General features: G+C 39.2%; 1 protein-coding gene across 1 annotated transcript in view; it reads left to right on the top strand.

Annotated features, from left to right (window-relative positions):
* Window positions 1-12,400, top strand: part of LURAP1L (leucine rich adaptor protein 1 like) — a 49,810-nt gene extending 37,410 nt beyond the window's left edge. Inside the window, exon 2 of the mRNA XM_032392437.1 lies at window positions 11,410-12,400. Within this exon, the coding sequence (XP_032248328.1) occupies window positions 11,410-11,784 (375 nt within the window). The 3' untranslated portion in view covers window positions 11,785-12,400. The remainder of the gene's footprint in view (window positions 1-11,409) is intronic.
* The last annotated feature ends 10,107 nt before the right edge of the window (window positions 12,401-22,507 follow it).

Below are 22,507 nucleotides of genomic sequence, written 5' to 3'. Positions count from 1 at the left end.
GATTCTTCCTTCAAGTTTTCATTTCTCTGCTTACATTACCTGCCTGTTCTTGCATGATGTCCACTTTTTTCAGTAGACCCCTTAGCATATTAATCATAGTTATTTTAAATTCCCAGTCTAATAATTCCAAAACCTGTATCATATCTGAGTCTGGTTCTGATACTCTCTTTGTCTCTTCAGACTTTGCTTTTGCTTTTTAGTATGCCTTGTAATTCTTTGTTGAAAGCTGAATATGATGTAAAGTAACTGGAATAGGTAGGCCTTTAGGGTGAGGTGTTATATTTATCTGACTAGGAGTTAGACTGTTTATTGTTTGCTGTAGCAGTAGGTGTCAGAGACTAAAATTTTCTCTAGTATCTTTGTTTTTGTCTATTCTGCTATCTTTGGGTTTTCCTAGAGACTCCTGAAGTAGAGTCTGAAGCCTGTGATACTTCCAGCTGAAATCCCCTGTTAGTACCCAGGAGCCCTATGACGTGGTAAGTTGTGGGGAAGGAGAAGCCTTCTATCGTCCATGATTAGGTCTCAATTAATGGGTATTTCCCTTCCCCCACAGAGGTTAGGCTCTGGTAAAATAGTTTCCCTTGATGACAGGCCTCGTTAAGGGAACAGGAAGCTCTGGGCATATTTCAGAATGGTAACTTGTCCCCTTCCCCTGTCAGAAGCATAGGGGACAGTGAGAACCTGATGGGGCTCCTGAAGGTGACACTCATGAACATGTAGGAGTTCCCCCTGAAACTGGGCCTTTTGGAGTTTTTAACTCTCAGTCCAGTCTATACTGAACCTCCAGCAATTCATCAGAGTTCAAAGTGTTTCTACTGATACCAGTTCCACCTGGGGCCTTCTGATTCCGGACTTAGGATCTTAGTAAGCCATGAGTCTCTGTATCTACCTGTTTATCTCCCAGGGGCAGCAGTTTGCCCCATGACCTCAGTTGTTTGCTGAATCTAAGAAGAGTTGTTGATTTTCAGTTTGTTCAGCTTTTTTTCTTATTGTGAAGATAGGAATGATAATTTCCAAGTACTTAACATGTCAGACTGGAACCATAATGAGAATAATCGGCCTCATCATATATTTGTTGTAACAATGACATTAAATTTATTAGACACATTAATGTGTAAGGCCATGGCACATAGAAAGCATTCAATAAATGGCAGATGTGTCTAATTCTTAAAACTAATGAAGCAAAATTAGTGAGACAAAATAAATCCCTAGACAATCCCTGACTGCAGTGTATCGTCAGCAAATGTTGAAATAGTGGCAGGTGTTTCTCACTGGCCACTCTTTAGGATGTGCGATCACTGCTCTAACCGGTCATCTGGAAAGCCCCACCCAAAGTTCCCCAAATGAAAATAGTCAGTGTTTAAGCATCATTTACAAAACAAAATGATCTTCAGCATCATGAAGTGAAACATTTCAAACATTACCAAATTATCAATGTTGGTTAAAAATGAATGATTGTAACAAAATGCAGTGTCTCAGTTATGTTTCCTACACAAAAGAACCTTTCTACAGAAGACCTTTTCTTTTTTTTTTTTAAGATTTTATTTATCTATTTGAGAGAGAGAGAGCATGAGTGGGGTGAGGGGCAGAGACAGAGGGGGGAGCAGGCTCCCCACTGAGCAGGGAGCCCGACACAGGGCTTAATCACAGGACCCCAGGATCATGACCTGAGCCAAAGGCAGACACTTAACCAACTGAGCCACCCAGGCGCCCCCAGAAGACTCTTTCTAAAGAAAATTGGGTTAATGTGTGAAAAACAAAATCTGGCTCATAGGAGGCACTGAATAAATCGACTTTAATCCCTACCCTAATCTCCTCCTCCTGGCTTTCCTCTGGGGAGGCCAAATTAAAGGGAATTCTTCAATTTAAATGGAGAATTATGAAAAGCAAGATTACTACTTGGTAGATACCTCGGTATTGAAAATTCAGTGATACCAGCTTCGTTAATCTCTTATTATATTCTAAACTCTTAAAATTATATCTGAATGCTATTATGTAAGTTTAGTTGATTATTTTATCATTGTATACACTACTTTTTATGACCCTCAAGTTATAAGAAATATATTTATAAGTACCTCCATTGAAAGCATCATGTGTCACATACCAGAGGTATGAAATGTTGTTCTCCTTCAAAGTAATAAATCACCTTTTCTTTTGGGAAAAAGGGTTATCCTGTGGGAGTTGCAGATGGCCCTCTCTTGAAGACCTTAACTTCCTTGGACATTTTCTGTCTCCATCAATAAATATTTAGCTACTCTGCTTTTTTTTTTCAAACTATAAAACTGAATCAGTAGAGTAGCATTCCACGGACACTGTGGTCCAGCATCCATCACCCAAAATCATCCACAAGTAGAAAGATCTGTAGGCCCTTGCTACTCAAAGTGGCCATAATCCCAGCAGCACTGGTGTATTAGTTGGTTCATGCTGAATAATAAATACCCCGAAACTTAGCAATGTGAACAACAGACATGTTTTATGTCACAGCTTCTGTGAGTCAGAAGCCTGGGCACGGATGAACTGAGTGTCTGTGGCTCAGGCTCCCCTCACAAGTCTGCAACCAACATGTTGGCTGGGGATGTGGTCATCTCAGGGCTCAATTCGGGGAAGATCTATGTCAATCATATCTCAAAAAACCTTAAATTACGCATAGAAACCTACAAATTAAGAAGTTATATGAAAAAACGAAGATTATAAATGCTCAAAACTCATCACTTTTTATTTTACTATATTTTACTATTAATAATTTTCTTGGGGCGCCTGGGTGGCTCAGATGGTTAAGCGTCTGCCTTCGGCTCAGGTCATGATACCAGGGTCCTGGGATCGAGCCCCACATCGGGCTTCTGGCTCAGCGAGGAGCCTGCTTCTCCCTCTCCCTCTGCCTCTCTCCTTGCTCATGCTTTCTCTCTTTCTCTGTATCTCTGTGTCTCAGTGAATAAGTAAAATCTTAAAAAAAATAATTTTCTTGAGGTTATTTAAAATATGTACTGTATCCCTAGGGTGACAATGTTACATAATGCTGGGCTACTGAGCATCTCTTCTCAAACTCAGGTTTAGTGGCATCACATTGGTAGCTTGAAATTAGCCATGGTAAGAGTATTTACAGCACAGAAATTAGAAAACGCTGTAAATCAGAGCTTGATTTTTATTTTGTTGACTGTCTTAAGACAGTGATGGAGAAAATGTTAATATTGCAGATTAAATTTAAAAGTGTGTCATGGGGCCCCTGGGTGACTCAGTCGGTTAAGAGTCTGAATCTTGATTTTGGCTCAGGTCATGATCTCAGGGTGGTGGGCTCAGGCCCCCGAGTTGGGGGAGATCCTCTCTCTCCCTCTGCCTCTCCCCGCTGTGCTCTCTCTTTCTCTCTCAAATAAATAAATCTTTAAAAAAAAAAGAATTCAGCAAAAATGAACAAAGAGCATTCTCTGAGGGCACCTGGGTGGCTCAGTCGTTAAGCGTCTGCCTTCAGCTCAGGTCATGATCCCAGGGTCCTGGGATCGAGTCCCACATCGGGCTCCCTGCTCGGCGGGAAGCCTGCTTCTCCTTCTTCCGCGCCCCCTGCTTGTGTTCCCTCTCTCACTATCTCTCTCTCTGTCAAATAAATAAATAAAATCTTTAATAAAAAAAAAGAGCATTCTCTGAGAATCAATGAGTTATATAAAATTTATAATAAAAGGTAACATGTATTTTAGTATTTGCAAGGTGTGTACTACACATCTATCAGCACGATTCCTATTGCATGTATGTGTGTGTGTGCGTGTATAGTGTTCCCAGGGAACTGGTTGTTAAACATGTATCAGCACGCCACCCTGCATCCCCTGCCTTCCCAGCATAAACACAGCTACTACATACCACAGAGGAGCGCATCATCATACCCTCATCTTCCGTATAAAAATCCCACCTTAAGCTCTAAATTGGAAAAATGTACATGCAGAAAGAATATTCGTTATAACTTAGTGGAAACACTTCTTGTCGGGTCTTTGTTCTCTTCATGTGATCTGCCCTCCTACAAATGTCTGAAGTCCATGCTTTTGTTCAGTCTTTCCAAATGCATTTCTCCTCAGGTCATTTATAGTCTCTTGCGTTAGCCAGTGACCCTTGGCATATACATACCGAGAGCTCTCAGGGAGACGATTTTCACCGTATTAGAGTGCGGACAAGAAACTGCCATCACAGGCCTGAGTACCGACTGGACCAGCACCTGTGGGATGGGACTGAAAAGCTCCCCGGTCTTATTTTGGCCATCAGAGGAGTCATCAGCAGGAACTGCGTCGAACCCAGGGGCAGGCGTGGTGGCAAGAATTTATGTCTAAGATTCAGGGGAGTCACCTGTGCCCCTTTCAAATAAACCAGGTGCAGCTTTCTAATTTATCAAGACATCAGTTAGCTGTGCTGATGCCAGTGTTTTTATGTATGGAGCTCGGTCTTGGGGGAAATTACTCTTCTAGCTATAAGTTTTGGGAAAAGAGAGAACTGTTGTCTTCGTTATTGTTCAGTTCCACATATAAACAATACAAATGGAGGAAGACAAAGCTGACTGATAGAAAAATGGAATCCTCTGTTGCCCAATTAGAAAGAAATTTTGTTGTAAATTTTGAGCTGCCTGAGAAAGCAGAGACAAGCTCTGGCCGAACAGCACTTGTAACGGGCCACAGGCTTTTCTCCAGAAGCATTTGAAACCAAGAGCAGTGGGTGGAAATGTTGTACCATGTCTTCTCTGACTGCAAAGGGACAATAATATCCTTATGGATCCTCTGAGAATATAGTGAGAGAAGTGCTTTATAAATACAGCTCTTAATAAAACTGCTGGAAATTTTAAGGATGGGTGGGCAGAAAATCTGTATCATCAGATTGAGGATGTGGTGAATTTGGACAGGGAGCAGATTTGGACTCAATTCAGTTATGCAAAAGGAACACACAAATAAACTGGGATAAACTGCTAGAAAAACAATATTCCAAGCATTGTTATAGCAGCCTTTTAAGAAGGTGTAAGTTGATATGTTAATTTATTTGTAAATTTGGAAATAAATAATGACTAGAAAAAAAAGGCTTTCCATCAATTACAAATTTGAAAAATTTGTCCCTCTGAATTAGGAACTAGGATTAGAGCCTCACATTAAAAGGCAAATCTAGGGATGCCTGGGTGGTTCAGTCGTTAAGCGTCTGCCTTCAGCTCAGGTCATGATCCCAGGGTCCTGGGATCAAGTCCTGCATCGGGCTCCCTGCTCAGCAGGGAGCCTGCTTCTCCCTCGGCCTACCACTCCTCCTGCTTGTGCTCTCTGTTCCTGACAAATAAATAAATAAAATCTTTAAAAAAAAAACAAAAAAGGCAAATCTAATCTGTTTTCCTTCATGTACATGATTATGGATTTATAAAGTAGTCTTTCTCCCTTCTAATTCATATTATAGCTTGCTGGACATTTGGGATTTAGGTCATGGATATTGTGGATTTTACATTAGAAGTACATAATAACTAGGAGATGGCTGGCATTTATCTGACTAGTTGATTCTCTTAAACAAAAGGATAAAAATAGTGAAGGAGAGGTTTATGAGAGACAAGAGTACATGGTGCTGTCCAAGCTTCCCGTATGCCAAGATAGAGTGAACACTGCCCCTATTTGGAAGATACATTCCGCAGCTCATGTACACATTTCAGTTAATAAATAGGCATATGAATGATGATGCGTATGTTTATCCCGGAGCAGAACACAAATAAGATTTTATGTAAACCCAAATAGCAAGAGCCAAAATTAAAAATTACCATTACCACACAATTTCCAATAAGAAGATTAAAATTCACAAAGAGCTCAAAGTGCTGGCTTTGGCCATGAGATTTTCCTAGCTAAAGATTTTGCTGGAGCTGTTGAGTAGCAAAATTGATTGTTCTGTCTCATCTATATATAGCCCACATGGTTTTCTCAAAGCAGAGACAATTTGGTAATCAAACGGTCACCAGAATGACGAAAGAATCAGAGACTATGTCAAAGTGGAGGGAAATCCTGAGCCAATCTGATCTGCAGATTCTTTGCATCAAATAACATCCTAAATAAATCCTCAGTATGAAAAGCAGACAGAAGTGATAGGAGGTCCCTCAGTCGAATTAAATCTTCAATACTGGAAGAAATGAGCCTTTGTTCACAGACTGCTTTACCACCTCCACTGAGGCCTGTGGTTCACTGGAGCGGAGAATAAAACCTCATCCTTTGTCTTCATGAATGCAGAGGCAGAGATCCCGTGTGCCAAACCACTTTGCCAAAGGTCACACAGGTAGACAGTGACAGTGGCAGGCTAGAACCCTGTACCATGTTCCTCGGACAGCGCTACAAAAAAAGTTGACTTGTTCAACAACTCCCTGATTAATTGAAAATTTGACCACCTCCTCTCCTTCCTGGATTCCATTGTGCTAATTTATAATGTTTGTCTTCTTTCAGCATTAAAATGATAGCCAGGAGGAAAACACAGATCTGGGAAAGTTTATTATTAAGATTATTTGCTCTTTCAGGATCCCTCATTTCCATTTCTGCCACAGACCCAGTTCACTACTTGTCCAAAAATGATAGGAAATTTCAGCATTTACCAAGTCTGGAGACCTGTGTTACAATCCTAAAGCATGAGAGACCTCAGTTGAGTATGAAGGTGAACCACATTGCAATAATGCAAGGACCGGAGTGGGGGGTGGGACGGGTAGGGTGAGGTAGGGGAAAAGAGGGAAGGGCATTCACATCTCTTTCGATCAATCTGTGCAAAACTTTTTTTTTTTTTCTTCCTTTCTTTCTTTTCTTTCTTTTTCTTTCTTTCTTTCTTCCTTCTTTCCTTCCTTCCTTCCCTCCTTCCTTTTCTTTCCTTTCTTTTTTCTTTTCCTTTTCTTTTCTTTTTTTTTTTAATGTCCTGTTTGTTTGTTCCCTTTGTTTAAATCATTTCATCGAGTATTTACAGAACCCTGTGCCTGTGCTAAGACCAGAACCAGTTATCACCTCGGAACAAACAGAATAATGTTTGGAGTATGATTCACACCTTGAAGTCCATTTCCTTTCAGAGATACTATCTCGATAATCTGTACATTCAAGCTAGGAATACCGTGTTTGAATCCTGTGAATCAATCAGAACGGGTTGCATGCTGGCAATGCTCCAGCTCTGAAATGCTCTTTCCAGAGCCTTTCCAAGCTGCCGCTTTCTTCCTCTCAAGTCACATATCACTGACCCACCGCAAAGCCCAAGGGAGGGTGTTCTTGACAGATGGTGCAATCTGAAACAATCAGTCAGCCCTTGAAGAAATACGAATTGAGCCCCTACTATGTGCCAAGCACTCTTGCAGGCCTTGGGCACAGAGTGGTGAACAGAATAGACCAAATCCCGTGCATTCTGTGGTGCTTACATGCTTATGAGGAACACAAAAAGTACACACACGAACAATAAGCAGGATGATTTCCACTAGCCATAAATACCAAGAAGGGAACAAAAAAAACAGAAATGTAGTATTCAACTAGGCATGGAGACTGGATACCATGATGGATCAGGAAGGAGTTCTCCAAGAACGGGAACTTAAACTCAGACCATGAAAAGGGCCTCCCAACTCTCTATAGCTTTAAAGTCACAAGACTTTGTAAGACTTTAGGTGAAAGAACCGGACACTTTCCTACCGACGGGGTAGGCGACTGTCTCCTTAATAGATGGCCCCACTTCAAATGCAAGCTGGTGCAGCCACTCTGGAAAACAGTATGGAGGTTCCTCAAAAAGTTGAAAATAGAGCTACCATATGATCCAGCAATTGCACTACTGGGTATTTACCCCAAAGATACAAAAGTAGGGACCCGAAAGGCTACGTGCACCCCGATGTTTATAGCAGCAATGTCCACAATAGCCAAACTGTGGAAAGAGCCAAGATGTCCATCAACAGATGAATGGCTAAAGAAGATGTGGTATATATATACAATGGAATATTATGCAGCCATCAAAAGGAATCAGATCTTGCCATTTGCAACGACGTGGATGGAACTGGAGGGTATTATGCTGAGCGAAATAAGTCAAACAGAGAAAGACATGTATCATATGACCTCACTGATATGAGGAATTCTTAATCTCAGGAAACAAACTGAGGGTTGCTGGAGTGGGGGGTGGGGTGGGAGGGATGGGGTGACTGGGTGATGGACACTGGGGAGGGTATGTGTTCTGGTAAGCGCTGTGAATTGTGCAAGACTGTTGAATCTCAGATCTGTACCTCTGAAACAAATAATGCAATATATGTTAAGAAAGAAAAAAAGAAGAAGAAGAATGTAGCAGGAGGGGAAGAATGAAGGGGGGGAAATCGGAGGGGGAGAAGAACCATGAGAGACGATGGACTCTGAAAAACAAACTGAGGGTTCTAGAGGGGAGGGGGTTGGGAGGATGGGTTAGCCTGGTGATGGGTATTGAGGAGGGCACGTTCTGCATGGAGCACTGGGTGTTATGCACAAACAATGAATCATGGAACACTATATCTAAAACTAATGATGTAATGTATGGGGATTAACATAACAATAAAAAAAAATTAAAAAAAAAAAAAAATAGATGGCCCCACTTCATAAACACTGACATGAATAACAGGGAGGAAAGGCGGGGCAGCAACCTGAGACAGAAGCAACATTGTGATTTCATCCTGTGGTGGATTGCTCAGACTTTCAGGGTTCATTGGCAACAGCATAACCACACTTCAGTTCCAGGAGCGAGCGGTGTGGGGCAGCCTGGAGCACCAGGTATGGGACAGGCAGCCATGTGAACGGGCGGCCCTGCGCTCCCACAGAGCAGCTGTTTACTTTCTCCCCAGCAAGACAGAGTTAGAAGTTAGGTCTGTCATCATTAGCAGCCAGATCAACGCGTTCTAACTGACTCGCTTTCGTCATTTTCCCCCCCAGCGGTGGTTCAATGGCCTGTGAATGTTTGCCTTCAGAAGAAAAAGATGGTTTCTAAATAAATCATTTCATGGTCAAAGGAAGCTTTTGTTACTTCATAGTCTATTCCTCTGATTTGCATTGCTCAATAAGATTGAAAAAATTGTGTTTGAGGCAGCCATGGTGTAACTCAGACAAAAATTGCCAGAAAAAATTTGTCCTGAGTATGTTTTAACCGCAGAGTGACACAGTCGTTGGGAGTGTGCATTATTACTGCCTTAAGAGCTGAACGTCCACAGATCTAAATTTATGCCAGTTAAAAAAAAAAAAAAAAAAATCAATCAGTGCTTACCTAGGTCAGGCCTTAAGATATGGAAAAATTGTAAGACATTTTGTACATGGGCCAGCAGAGGAGGCTGGAATCAGCAAGTAGTGCTTAGAGGACTTTAGGAATGGGGGGGAGTGTTGAAGAGGAAGAGAGAAGTATTTCAAGTGAGGAGACTAACAGGGAACACACCCACAGCTGGGCGCAGACCAGAATGTTTTCATGCGACAGGGCGGGGATGTGAACAAATGCAGCTGTGGTTCATTTGGGGCGCTGACAGGAAATGGTCCCATTTATATGGCACCAGGCCGACAATGGGCACAGCATGTCTCATCGGCTACGGACGCCTCACGGAAGAATTTTGTAAGACTTTGGCTCATATTGATTTTCTAGGCTCTTCAGTGGACCAGGACAAGTTGTTGATTTATAAATATTTGTTGTATTACATGTAACCTGAACAGTATGTTGATGGCTCATGGGGTGTGGGGGTGAATTTGAACATAAAGACTGCCAGAAAGCCTCCTTTCTCAATGCAACATCACTGCAAGGTCACTGAGACACTGTGTAACTGAAAAACATCTCAAAACTTAATAAGTTAACATTTTTCTGTTCACGGACACCCCAGAGACAAATGATTTTCACAGTTACCTTGTATACAGTTTGTTTTTGGTGCTTTCCTCAGAGAAGATAAGGAAGTCGCTCATGTCACTTTATGTGATAGCCTAGCAAAATTAAGAGTTTTAAAATCATACCTTATGCTTTTTTAATGTGTATTCATACATGACCTGTAATCTTACATCTTTGAAGTCATTGGTAGAAATTCCATCTTCTCCTACTGTTTGTTCATCACATTCACTCAACCCAAAGTTCACCTTTGGTTATGGATTAACTCCTAACCAGGAAATATTTTTATAATATGAATGCATACATTTGAAGACAATAGCTCCTTTCTCCTTAAAGGCTTGAGTCATTCATGACTGAATGCCTTTAATAATTCTAGAAACCCACAAATCTGAATTAGCCTTGGATCTTAAAGAAACAATTAGCAAGGCCCAGCCTCTTGGGTTAAAGACCCCAACTGAAAAAAAAAAAAAAAAAAAGGAAATCTATTTCAAACCATAACGAATGTGACCTCTGGTGGCCAAATGTATCCCTGACTCCCAGTCCAGGTGCTAGAAGCTTTATAGGAGCCACATCTCTTCACTTACAACAAGAACGTGGGCAGTCACGAGAGTTCGTGCAGCCTGCCTCTCTCCACCTTCCACAGAAACACCACACGCTTGATGTTAGCAAACGTTCCCATTTAACTATAGGACCTACAAAGAAATTCTGCTTTGTGCTGTGAGGACAGGTTTCTTTGAAGTAATTTAGAACTATCAGAAGGACTACACACCTAGAAGGTATCTGAGGGAGTTCTAGAACTTTCTCAGAGTTCTATATACCAATTTTGATTGAGGCTTCCCCTGACCTATCTGAGGCAAATAATCAGATCTATAGAAGACATCTGAATGCTTCATCTTGTAAAGTGGATGGCATCCTTTTGGATTCAAGGAATTGTAAAGCAATTTGATTCTTAAAAATAAAAGCATTATTTAGAACTAGATATATTTCCATATAGTCATAGAGAGTGCAGACCTCTTCCATACTCCTTTCTGTGGATTTCAGTTTCTTCACCTGTATAATGGGGATAAAAGTAATACCCATGGTCCAAGGTTGCTACAATATAATGAAGGTTGGAATTTGCATAATGATGTCTGGTACATCATCACTCAAAAACTAGGAGCAGCTACAATGATGGTGATGCTGATAATTGCTTAATTACCACACGTTTCTCTTCTCCCCACCTCACAGCATCTACATGCATATTCCCAAGTAAACATGGATTAACTATTAATCTGGCCAGAGAGAGAATGCATTTCTTAGCAGAGAACCTGACAGTCAATATGTTATTTCCAGGCAGCTGAGTTAGGGTCAGGGATGCAGTGCGAGTTTTACTGTCCCCTTTGGAGCCTGATGCATGGAGGGCAGGAAGTGAGTTGGTTGACTCTGCCTTTTGCCATTGGCCAGCAGTTTTCAAAAGGTCATGAGATCAAGTGAATTTATATTTTATTCTGTGCATATAAAGTTATGGCCTGCAGAAGACAGAACCCAAATGAATTTTGAGTCTTTCAAAAATGTAGAATAACCGGCATGTCTTTGCTCTTTCCGCCCTCCGCACAGGTTAACCTCCGAGCCACAGACGTCAGGCTCATGCGCCAGCTGCTTGTTATCAATGAGAGCATCGAGTCCATCAAGTGGATGATTGAAGAGAAAGCCACCATCACCAGCCGAGGCAGCAGTCTCAGTGGCAGCCTGTGCAGTTTATTGGAGAGTCAGAGCACCTCCTTACGTGGCAGCTACAATAGTCTTCATGATGGCAGCGATGGGCTGGATGGCATATCCGTGGGGAGCTTTCTGGACACTTTGGCGGATGATGTCCCAGGCCATCAGACCCCATCGGACTTGGACCAATTCAGCGACAGCTCCATAATAGAGGACTCACAAGCCCTGCACAAGCACCCCAAACTGGATTCTGAATACTACTGCTTTGGCTAATGACCCAGTTTTTTGCATGGGATTGGTGTGCAATTAACTTGTATTTATCCTTCTCCGCTGCTATATTTTTGGTGTGATTTTTTTTTTTTTTATATGACAACCTTTTTAAAAGAAGCTTATTTTGAAACTGCTTAATGATAATTCTGTTGCTCCTAATCTTTCTTATCTGGACTGATTTATCTTTCTCTCTTACATCTCTATTTTTATTTATTACAGTGATTTTTCTCCCCTCTTTTACAGTGGAACGAATAAAGTAGGGGGAAAAAGAATAAGCAATAATCATGTTTTTGCTTTTGTTTTCAGAGCAAGGGGTCAGGGATTACCAAAAAAAAAAAAAAATCTTTGCTAAATTTTACAATAAACCAAAGTCTGATAACAGTACATTTTGTTGTTTGTATTCTTAAATGATTCAAAGTTTCACTTTCCAGAAGATACTGAGGTTTATTATGGTTTGTATAGTAGGTTGAACGAAATAGTTGCAACAGACTTAGGCATTATTTCTAGGCAAAAATTCCTGGTGTAAAGTCAACAGTACTGTTAGTCACACACTTCTACATGACTATTATTTGGAAGCCACAACTATATGCAATCTGCTCACTTCAACTTTGAGGTCATACTTTAGATCGTACTTTTGTCATTAGTGATTCTAACTCAAATTTTATAGGGTTAGTTGTGTGATAATATATATGATTCTCCCAAATTTCAAAGAATAACTGAAATTAGGTATATATAGGTGATTAGAGGTTAAGGTCTCCTAAATTGTATTTTGAGATTTTGTTGATATTTATTTGTAGATATTTATAATTCTGATATGACATATAAACACATAAATGCATATATACAGATGATGGATGGATGGATGGATGGATGGATGGATGGATGGATGGGGTGGAAAGTAGAATCACTATTCATTTATGAAGTCTAACATGATATCCTTTCATCCTGGGGTAGATAAATAATCTCTTAGTTCTTTGAAATGACGTCTGACAATATAACTCTTATAGTAAATAAACATTTCATTTTGATGTGATATTATTAATCCTCCACATTTCTTTTACTTTAATGATTCCTGGTGAGTGAATCTATTGAGCTTTCAAACCATTCTTTGTAACTGATATATGTTTCTGCACTAAACACTTTACAATATGAATCAAAAAGTCTTCCTATTTATAACTGAAAAATTTCCACACCCAAGAAATGGTTTCCCCAATATTTCCTTCGTTAATATATACCTGTTACACTCTTGTCAAATGTATTGTTTGTTTCCAGAACATATGTTATTCAATTTCCAATTAAAATCTACAGGGTCTGTATTTTACACTAGTCTTTTTTTCATGAATTGCTTGCTATAATACACATCACAACAATTTCATGATGTGAGGATTGTCTCCCTTCTGTGTTTGAGGAAACTGAGGCACATGGAATGTAGGTAGCTGGATCAAATCTCCCAGTAAGTGTCAAAACTGGGATTTGAACTTGGGTCTGTCTTATCCATAACATTAACACTCAATATCCCCTTTGGTACATATTGAAATTAAAAAATGAAGTATAGATAAAAAAGCAAATGTAAGCCCATTACCAAAAAAAAAAAAAAAAAAGTGACTAATATTTTCCTTCCAATCAGTGAGAATCCACATTTCCCAATATTGAGCTTTCCAAGCCCTTTCCTGAATTCACATGTCCAGAGTCAGTTTTGTGCCTATAGATGAACTGGGGTGTTGGCCACTTGCCAACTGTCATTAATATATTTCCCCCTTTCTGTTTATTTTTACTTTCAAGTTAGTAAAGGCTAGTTGGTTGGCTATTTTGTCACTTTTGATCTAGAATTAAGCCAAGCAATTTTTAGCACAGATCATTTACCACCTTAAAATCTAAGAGTGTGCAGAGAAAACATCTGTAAGAGAAAACATCTGTAGAACCAAGATGGATGGATTTCAAGCAGAAGATAATGAAATATGTAATTATATGTCTACAGCACTGCAAAAAGAACATCCTCAGTGAGAGGGAAGGAGGCAGACAGCAAGAGCATAAGAGGTATCAGGGGCAAATTCTCACCCCATCAAAACCCGACATTTGCCTAGAACAAGCCAGGTACATGAATGATGATTTCTGTCCTCAGATCACAGTTAAAGGCTGTAAATTCAATGTAGCAAACTTCTTTCACATTCTCCCTTTCCTAATCAGCCTTCCCTGCTATTTGTCAATCCCTTGCCAACTATAACTGTCCCATCTGTAAAAAGGAAATAAAAAAGCAAAAGAGTGTAATACGGGAGAAGCCTGTGGAATAGTTTTTATTTATGCATTGTATTTTAAGGAATCTAATGAACATTGGCAGAATACTTCAGAGTTTTATTGGCTCTATGAGTTTCAATATTCTATGTGCTTTACAGTTATTCCTATTTATTTTATCTAGTTTTTGCACAATATACCAGGTATAAACTCTGTGATTTAGATATTAGAGTCATATATAAGCCAACAATGTTTTGATAGTTGATTTTACTAAAAGGAAGGGAATATGCAGTTAAACAACACTAATTACTAACATATTTATTGGTCTCAAAAGAATGAATGCACTTTCAACTAAAGAATCCCCATAACTAATCTCTGACCTGGAACATTTGATATTTGACCTCTGTCAGCACCATGAAGAAATGGGGTAAAAAGTTAAAGCAAAAGTGCCTTTCAAACTATTCTGCCTGCACTCAGTTGTTGCTGTCCCAGAAAAATGGAAATTGTCCTAGTTATATAAATCTCTCCATTTTATGGACTCATCGGTCTTATAATGGAAAGGAGATTAATTGAAGTTAGGGAATTTAGTAAGTTTAAAGCTTACACATTTTAAGGGTATTGCAAATAGAGATATGCTAGATGACCAACTTAGAAACCTTTTTTAAAATTTTTTAAGTTATCTCTACACCCAACATGGGGCTCGAACTCGTGACCCCAAGATCAAAAGTCACATGCTATACCGGCTGAGACAGCCAGGCATCATGACCAACTTAGAAATTTTAATTAAACTCCAAAAAACTCCAATAATTGTACTACCAGTCAGCCCCAAATCACATAACATAAAGTTTTAAGTACTTGTCAACATTTAGAAATACAACAAGGATCCTCTTCTGTTGCGTGAATATAAAGGCACTTGAAGCTCCATGAATAACTTCAATTAGGCATTCGTATTCCCAGCTCTATCAAAACACAATCATGTTAAAAAATGGCTATTTTGAGGTCCTCATCTTACACCTCAGCAGCAGCTGACACATTTGATTACTCCTTACTTGAAAATTTGTCTTCATTTCATCAAGACAGGACATCACTCTGTCTTGGATCCTATCATTCTTCACTTGCCTGCTTGTTAGCGCACTCTGTTGCTGGTATCTCTTCACAGTCCTGACCTCCAAACAGAAGAATACCTCTTTGCTCAATTCTGGTGCCACCTCTTTTCTAAAATGGCTCCCCTGGGGATTTCATCCAGTTCTACAGCTTTAAATGGCATCCACATGCTGATTCCCAAAAGCGTAACTTTTGCCCCAATTCCTCCCCTGAACGCCAGTCTCCCCATGTCTATCCACAGCATTTTGACTTAATGTCTGATGAACATCAATCTAAACATATACAAAACTGAAAGTTTGTCCTTGTTTTATAATCGTCTCCAATTCAGTAAACAGTGCCTCCACTCATCAGATGCTCAGCCTCATCCAAGAAAGATAATTGCTTTCTTTCTCTCAGACCATAGCCAATCCATCATGCAAATCATACAAGCCTGATCTTTTTTTTAAAGTATGTTCAATTAGCCAACATATAGTACATCATTAGTTTTTGACACAGTGTTCAATAATTCATTAGTTGCCTGTAACACCCAGTGCTCATCACAACACGTGCCCTCCTTAATACTCATCACCCAGTTACCCCATACCCCACCCCCTCCCTTCTGTAACCCTCAGTTTGTTTCCCGGAGTCCAGAGGCTCTCATTGTTTGTCTCCCTCTCTGATTTCTTCCCATTCAGTTTTCCCTCCCTTCCCCTGAGTTCCTCCACACTATTCCTTATGTTCCACATATGAGTGAAACCATATGATAATTGTCTTTCTCTGCTTGACTTATTTCACTTAGCATAATACCCTCCATTTCCATCCACATCGATGCAAATGGTGGATATTCATCTTTTTGATGGCTGAGTAATATTCCATTGTATATATGAACCACATCTTCTTTATCCACTCATCTGTTGAAGGACATCTTTGCTCCTTCCACAGTTTGGCTATTGTGGACGTTGCTGCTATGAACATTGGGGTTCATGTGCCCCTTATTTTCACTACATCTGTATCTTTGACCCCATCTTAAAAATATGTCCAGAATGAGCTACAAATTCTTACCCCTACCACTGCTACCAAATTAATCCAGGTCACCATCACGTCTCTGTCTGGTTTTCTTGCTTCCTCCATTAACCTTCCCACAGCTGGTATTCAACATAGCAGCCAGACTAGTCTTTTAAGATATAAGTCAGATATTTGCCAGCCTCTGTTCCAACCCATAATGTACCTCCATCTCTCTCTGAGTATAATCCAAATCTTCACCACAGACTACAAAATCCTATGCATTCTGTCATCTGTCTACCTGTCTGACTTCATCTTATACCATTCTCTCCCTCTTTCATTGTAAGGCTCATTTGCATCCTTACTATTCCTTAAAAATCTCAAAATCCAAGCATGTTCCTAACTCAATCTTTGCACATATCATTTCATCTTTCTAAAATATTCTTATCCCAAATATTCGTAAACCTGGTTCCCCAGTTCTTTTTAGTCTTTAGTCAAATGGCACCCTGTCTAAGAGGACTTCTTACATAGCACAACTAGCACATTCTGTCTCTATCCTGGTTTGTTTTTCTTCATAGCATCACCTAATACAGGTTTTTGGTGTGTACTTTCTGCTTCCCCACACTAGAATGTACGGTCTATAAAAACTAGAACCGTGTTTTGTTCACCACCATTTCTCCCAGCACCTAGAAGAGTGTCTGTCGCATAGCAAATACAAAATACTTTTTTTCTCAATCAAAGCAATTATTAAACATTTGCTGAGTGCTTTCTAGGTGCCAGGCAATGAATGTGCTAGGTTCTGATAATGCAGAAAGGAGAAGGGTATGAACTTTGATCTCAAGGAACTCATTTTTATAGTATCTTTCCCTGGTATGAAAAGTAATGCCCCATCCTCCTAAAGATGTCCATGTCCTAATCCCTAGAACCTGTGAATGCCTTACATGGTAAAAGGGACTTTGCAGATGTAATTAAGTTAAGCATATTGAGATGGAAAGATGACCCTAGATTATCTGGGTGGACCCGATCTCGTTATAAGAGTCCTTATGGGAGTGAGGCAGAAGTGTCAGTGGGAGAGGTATAAGTATGTCATACTTCTGGCTGTGAGAGTAGAAGAGCCATGAGAAAAGAAGTCTTGCACTTCTAGAAGCTGAGAAAGGCAAAAGAATAGATATCCCTTAGAGGCTTATTGACATCGTAGCCATGTAAGACTTATTTTGAATGTCTGCTCTTCAGAATTGTAAGATAATAAATTAGTGTTTTAAGCCACGACATTTGCAGTCATTTATTAAAGTACCAATAGGAAATTAATACAAAGCTTGGTACCTGGAAGTGGAAGGCCCCTATAACAAATGGCTAAAACTGTGGAGGTGGCTTTGGAATTAAATAAAGAGTAGATACTGGAGCATCCTGAGGAGCATGAGAGGAAAAGCCTAGACTCCTTTGAATAGACTGTGAGTAAAAAGATGGATTTTAATGACTCTGCTCATAAGGACTCAGAAGGAAGGAACACAGTAGAGAAAACCTATATTGTTTTAGAGAATACTTAAATCATCATTAAGCTGACGAATGGTAGAAAGGATAGTAAATGCACTGCTGGTAAGGGCTCAAAAGGAAATGAGAAACCTATTATTGGAAACTGGAAGAAAGAGAATTCTTGTTATATAGTGGTAGAAAGTTTAGTGGAACTGTGTCCTACAGTTACATGGAACACAGAATTTGTAAGTGATGAACTTGGATTTTTCTGAGGAAATTCTCAAAGTGTGGAAAATGTGGCTTGGTTTCTTCTTGCTTCTTAAAATAAATGCAAGGGGAAAGAGATAAGGAAGGGGGAACTACTTAATCAAAAAGGAACTGGGACTTGATGAAATGGGAAATGCTCAGCTACCCAGATTGCAGAAGACTCTAAAACCACAGGATTCACTGTCAAGAGTGTTCTGGAAAGGCAGCCAAGAGTGTGACTGGACAACCATCTTCTAATGCCTCAGAAGGGACAAAAGGTCAGTGTATTTAGTCACAAAGACAGGTCTCTTTGAAGAGATTAAGACTGAGACTCATGGATCCCCTCAACCATTTCAGTGGAAGCCAAAAATAGACATGAGGTTATCTAAGGAAGGCCTGTGAAGGGGCTTCTTTTCTAATGGAGTGAATCCTTGTACATACATAGGAGACTCATAAAGTTTGTGGTGATTTTATGCCAGCAGAAACACTGCCAATTTGGACTAAAAGGGATAAAGAGGTCAAAATGAAAGAAAGGCTGTAGGGCCCCCAGAATTCCATAGGGAAAAGACAGGCTGGTAAAACTATTCAGCTGCAAATACATGTTATACCCAAGATAAGAAAAAAAGGGGGGGGGGGGAGATTACTCCAAGCGTGGAGATTCAACTTCAGAGGAATGAGTTCTAAGTCCAGAGGGCAGAGCTGAAAGCTATAGAGGACTATTCCAGGCCTTGAAACCTAATGTTGGTGTCTCAACTGCATTTTGAAATTTCTTGGGACTCTGACCCGTTTTCCTTCCCTCTTCTCTCTTTTTGAACTGAGATGTCTGTTCCTGATCGCTATGCCTCTCCCACCATTGTATTTTGGGAGCAGATAACCTGTTTCTTGAATTTCACAGATTTCAACATGGAGAGAAACTGTGTCTCAGAATGGATAATACCCAGAACCTCACCCTTACCTGATTTAGATTATTTAGATGAAGAAATGTGAGACTTTGGAGGTGATGAGATTTCAATGAGACTTTGTATTTGTTACAGTTAAATGTATGACTCTTGATTTTGGCGCAGGTCATGATCTCTCCCCACCCCAGTTCATGTAGTCTCTCTCTCTCTCTCTCTCTCTCTCTCTCTCTTTCTAAAATAAGCAAAAAAAAAGTACTTCTAGATATTAGTTTCAACAAAATGCATTTTTAACCAGTAACACTGCTTCCTTTTCTCCCTATTTTAAATAACACCTGAACCACAGGCAAAATATCAAAAATTTTCTAAAATACTTTTAGTCGTTTATTTTGAAGAGACTTACAATCTAAGGAAGAATGAAAATAATTATAATACAATATGATAGTTGCTATGATAGAGTAAGAAGCATGGTTTAATGTGGAAAGAGGTATTACTGAATTAGGGCAAAATCACTGCGTAAGTGCTGACAATACAGCCTCCGTATCCGGGCCCCCATCTTGTTTGTGCTCCCTCAAGACCTCTCTTAGGGTTACGTGTTTCCGGGCTGCATGGAGATTAATATTCATACTTCAGAAATGCCCACCAAGAGATGCCTGCTAGAATGAAGGGAAGCTTGTTTTGGCCTCCCACGGATCTATTAGAGATAACATAGTCTTTCTCCTTCTTGACCCAGAGGTGGTCCCGCCACAAGACCTAATTAAAGGTTAGCTGTCAGGTGCATGCAGACCCTCTGAGGTGTATGTAAGCCCTTTGATATCACTACAATACCCTTCTGTGTGTCCCCTTGCTCTATAAAATCTGTGGACTAAACTCTGGACTTTGAGGAGAATAACCATGCAGAGGCCATGATCATCTTCCACCTGATCCACATCTGCCTCCCCCATCAGCAAGCTATCCTGAACAAAACTGTAAATTGTATGGAGTCTCCTGCTTTGTTTTCTGGTCTCAATTTACCTTCTCAGTTTGAGGGATACTTTATTGTCCCACTCACCTTCTAACAATCAGTAAACTATATCCTTGAGAAATGCTAAAACCATATCTTAAGGGGGTTTATTTTATTAGTTATTTAATTATTAAGATACATACTTTAATAAATTATCTCTGCATAAATCCTACCATCATTAATTTGTGTTCTAATCAGGGATAATTTTCTGAGAGAACTATTTAAGATAATGCTAATAAATTGATGACTTAGAGTTTGTTAATAGATTCCTTGCTAAGATAGCACAGATTTGTTACCTATTCCAAAGGATGTATTTATTGACTACAACAATATAAGGACAAAAGTGAATAAAAAATAGCTATTTCCTTGATTAATATCAGATTCTGAATACCAAAAACTGCATTACATGGAATTGAGAACACTATTCTGCTAGAGGAGTCTGATGACCTCAGGGATAGTGGCAAATCTGTGCTATTTCTATCCTAAATTTCAAAGTAAATTACTCAGGTTTATTCAAATAGTAATGGTCAGATTTCAGATTCTAACTTAAGCTTTGCAGACTCCAAAACTTCTTACAGCATGCAGATTATAGCACAAAAATATTATACTCAACTCACAGTGTCTTTTCTTGGCCTGAGATGAACCAAGAGAAAACTTGTCAGCATGTAGTCATATTTATAACCAACATACTTTTGCAGTGGTTCAATGTCATGCTATCTAAGTGCAGTTTTGAAAAGCAGAAGAAGGATTTCTCTGGGTAAGTGTGGAGATACAGTAGAAGTACCGTAGAAGGAGAGAGAAGGAAGTAGACAGAATTGGTTTTGCACAAGGTTTGAACTCCCTGCACAGCAAGATATAGTTTCTATTTGGATGTTATTGACTAGAGCATCAATCTTACACTATTTCTATGTAATCACTGTTATCATTGTCTAAATGTTTAGGAGAGCATTCCCTTTAAACACAAACAATACTCTTTCAAATCTTCTCACCTATCATTCTGGATTATTGTTGCATAGCATGCTTAACCCAACGTCTGGTTGAATCAAGCCAAAGCCGGTGTTGGGATCACATCTACCTGTATTTATGAGTGCTAGTTAAATTCCAAACATTGCCCAAAGTTGGCATTCTTTCAAGTCATTAACATCATGCACAGGGCCTGTTTGTCCAGTGTGGGAGGAAGAATTGTCAGAGCCTGCATTATTTCATTCCTTACTAATGAGGGATCATGTACCGATAATGCTGCATTCTTGATGATTTTAGATTATCCTTAGAATAATTTACTGCAATCATTTTTACATCAGCCAAATCCACCTATAAATCAAATATAGTTCTAGTTATCAGCTCTGCATTTTTTTCCTTTCATGCAAAGGAATATATGTGAAAAGTCATAATATCTCTTATTCCTTTAGTGTTGATGCATTCCAGCTTGTCACTTTGCCTTCCCCTCAAAGCATTATCTTTGCATTTTTTATTGAAGATTCTTTGCAAACTTATTAGCAATGACTCTCTTAAGCAATCAGAAAATTCGGTCCACCATAAAAAATAGGCTGTGCTGGACCCTAAAAGATCTAAATTTTTTAAATTCAGAGATTATATGGTATTAGGTTTTTAAGATCTGCTAAAGGACATGTAGAATAATCCATCATTCTGCAAATAAGAAAAATGAGACATTCTTGGGCAACTTGTACTATATGATAAACAATGCAGCCAAGTTGTCTTTCTAAATTATGTTTCAGAAAATGACCTGATGCACACTTGCATATTGAGTGAACAGCTCGTTTTTTGATGCAAAACAAACAAAAATAATGAATTCCATCTGAAATATAAATAATGCAATATAAAAAAGAAAAAGAAAGACAGTGAGACGTGAAATGTCATAGCCATTAACCTATAACTGAGGGGTGGTATAAAGTGTAATGTCACTTGTTTCAGAGTGTCTCTGTTCTGCCTGTTAGTAGATGCATAAACTTGAAATCAGTAACTTTACTTCTTGGTGTCTTAGTTTTCTCATTTGTAAAATGAGTGTAATGAAACCTGCCTTGTAGAATTGTTGAAGAATTAACGAATATTTGGAAAGTGCTTGAAATACTACCTAGTACGGGGAAATGCTTAATAAATAATGTAACTATCATTACAATAAATAATTAAGTAAGGGAATCTGTTTTATATCTAAGAAGGAAGAAATGAAGACTGGCCCATCATTGTGCATATAATTTAGGTATATGTACAGTTGAATGACCAATCCAATAGTTATTTCTAGCCATCTTCTCTATTGTTTATCTCCTCTAAAGAGGCTGTAGAAGTTAGTTACGTTTGAAGCCACTCTTGTAGTTAGCCATGGTTAGGAAACAAAATTTGGGCCAATAAACTGTAAGTAGAAATCTGACAAGGGTTTCTGGAAAACCTTTTGCTGACTCTGAGCTGTTTATATAAACCATTCCTGAACTCAGAATATTTTGAGCCTCTCACATCCTTATTTCCTATGGCAGTTGTAAAACTCTTGAAAGAAAAGGCATTAAAAGTACAACTTGCATTTTAGGACTGTTAGGACACAGTGCCAGAAGTGAATTAAATAAACTAAACACAGTTGTTTTTCTTCTGTCCTCAGGGTCACCATAATATAGCTAATAAATCTGGGGATTTTTTTAAAGCAAAACAAGTTTTTGTCTTTACAGTACATGCTTTAGAATAATAGTCATATCTTCAGAATAATGCGAAGATGCTAAGTTCAGATTCTGTCTTCTCAAATTTAGTGTCTGGAAACCAGCATAGGTGCATAAAGAATTCTTCA

Source organism: Phoca vitulina, unplaced genomic scaffold, assembly GCF_004348235.1.
Source record: "Phoca vitulina isolate PV1807 unplaced genomic scaffold, GSC_HSeal_1.0 scaffold67, whole genome shotgun sequence".
NCBI classification, from domain to species: Eukaryota; Metazoa; Chordata; class Mammalia; order Carnivora; family Phocidae; genus Phoca; species Phoca vitulina.
The sequence above is the reverse complement of the archived record's forward strand: the minus strand, read 5'-3'. Positions and strand labels throughout refer to the sequence as shown.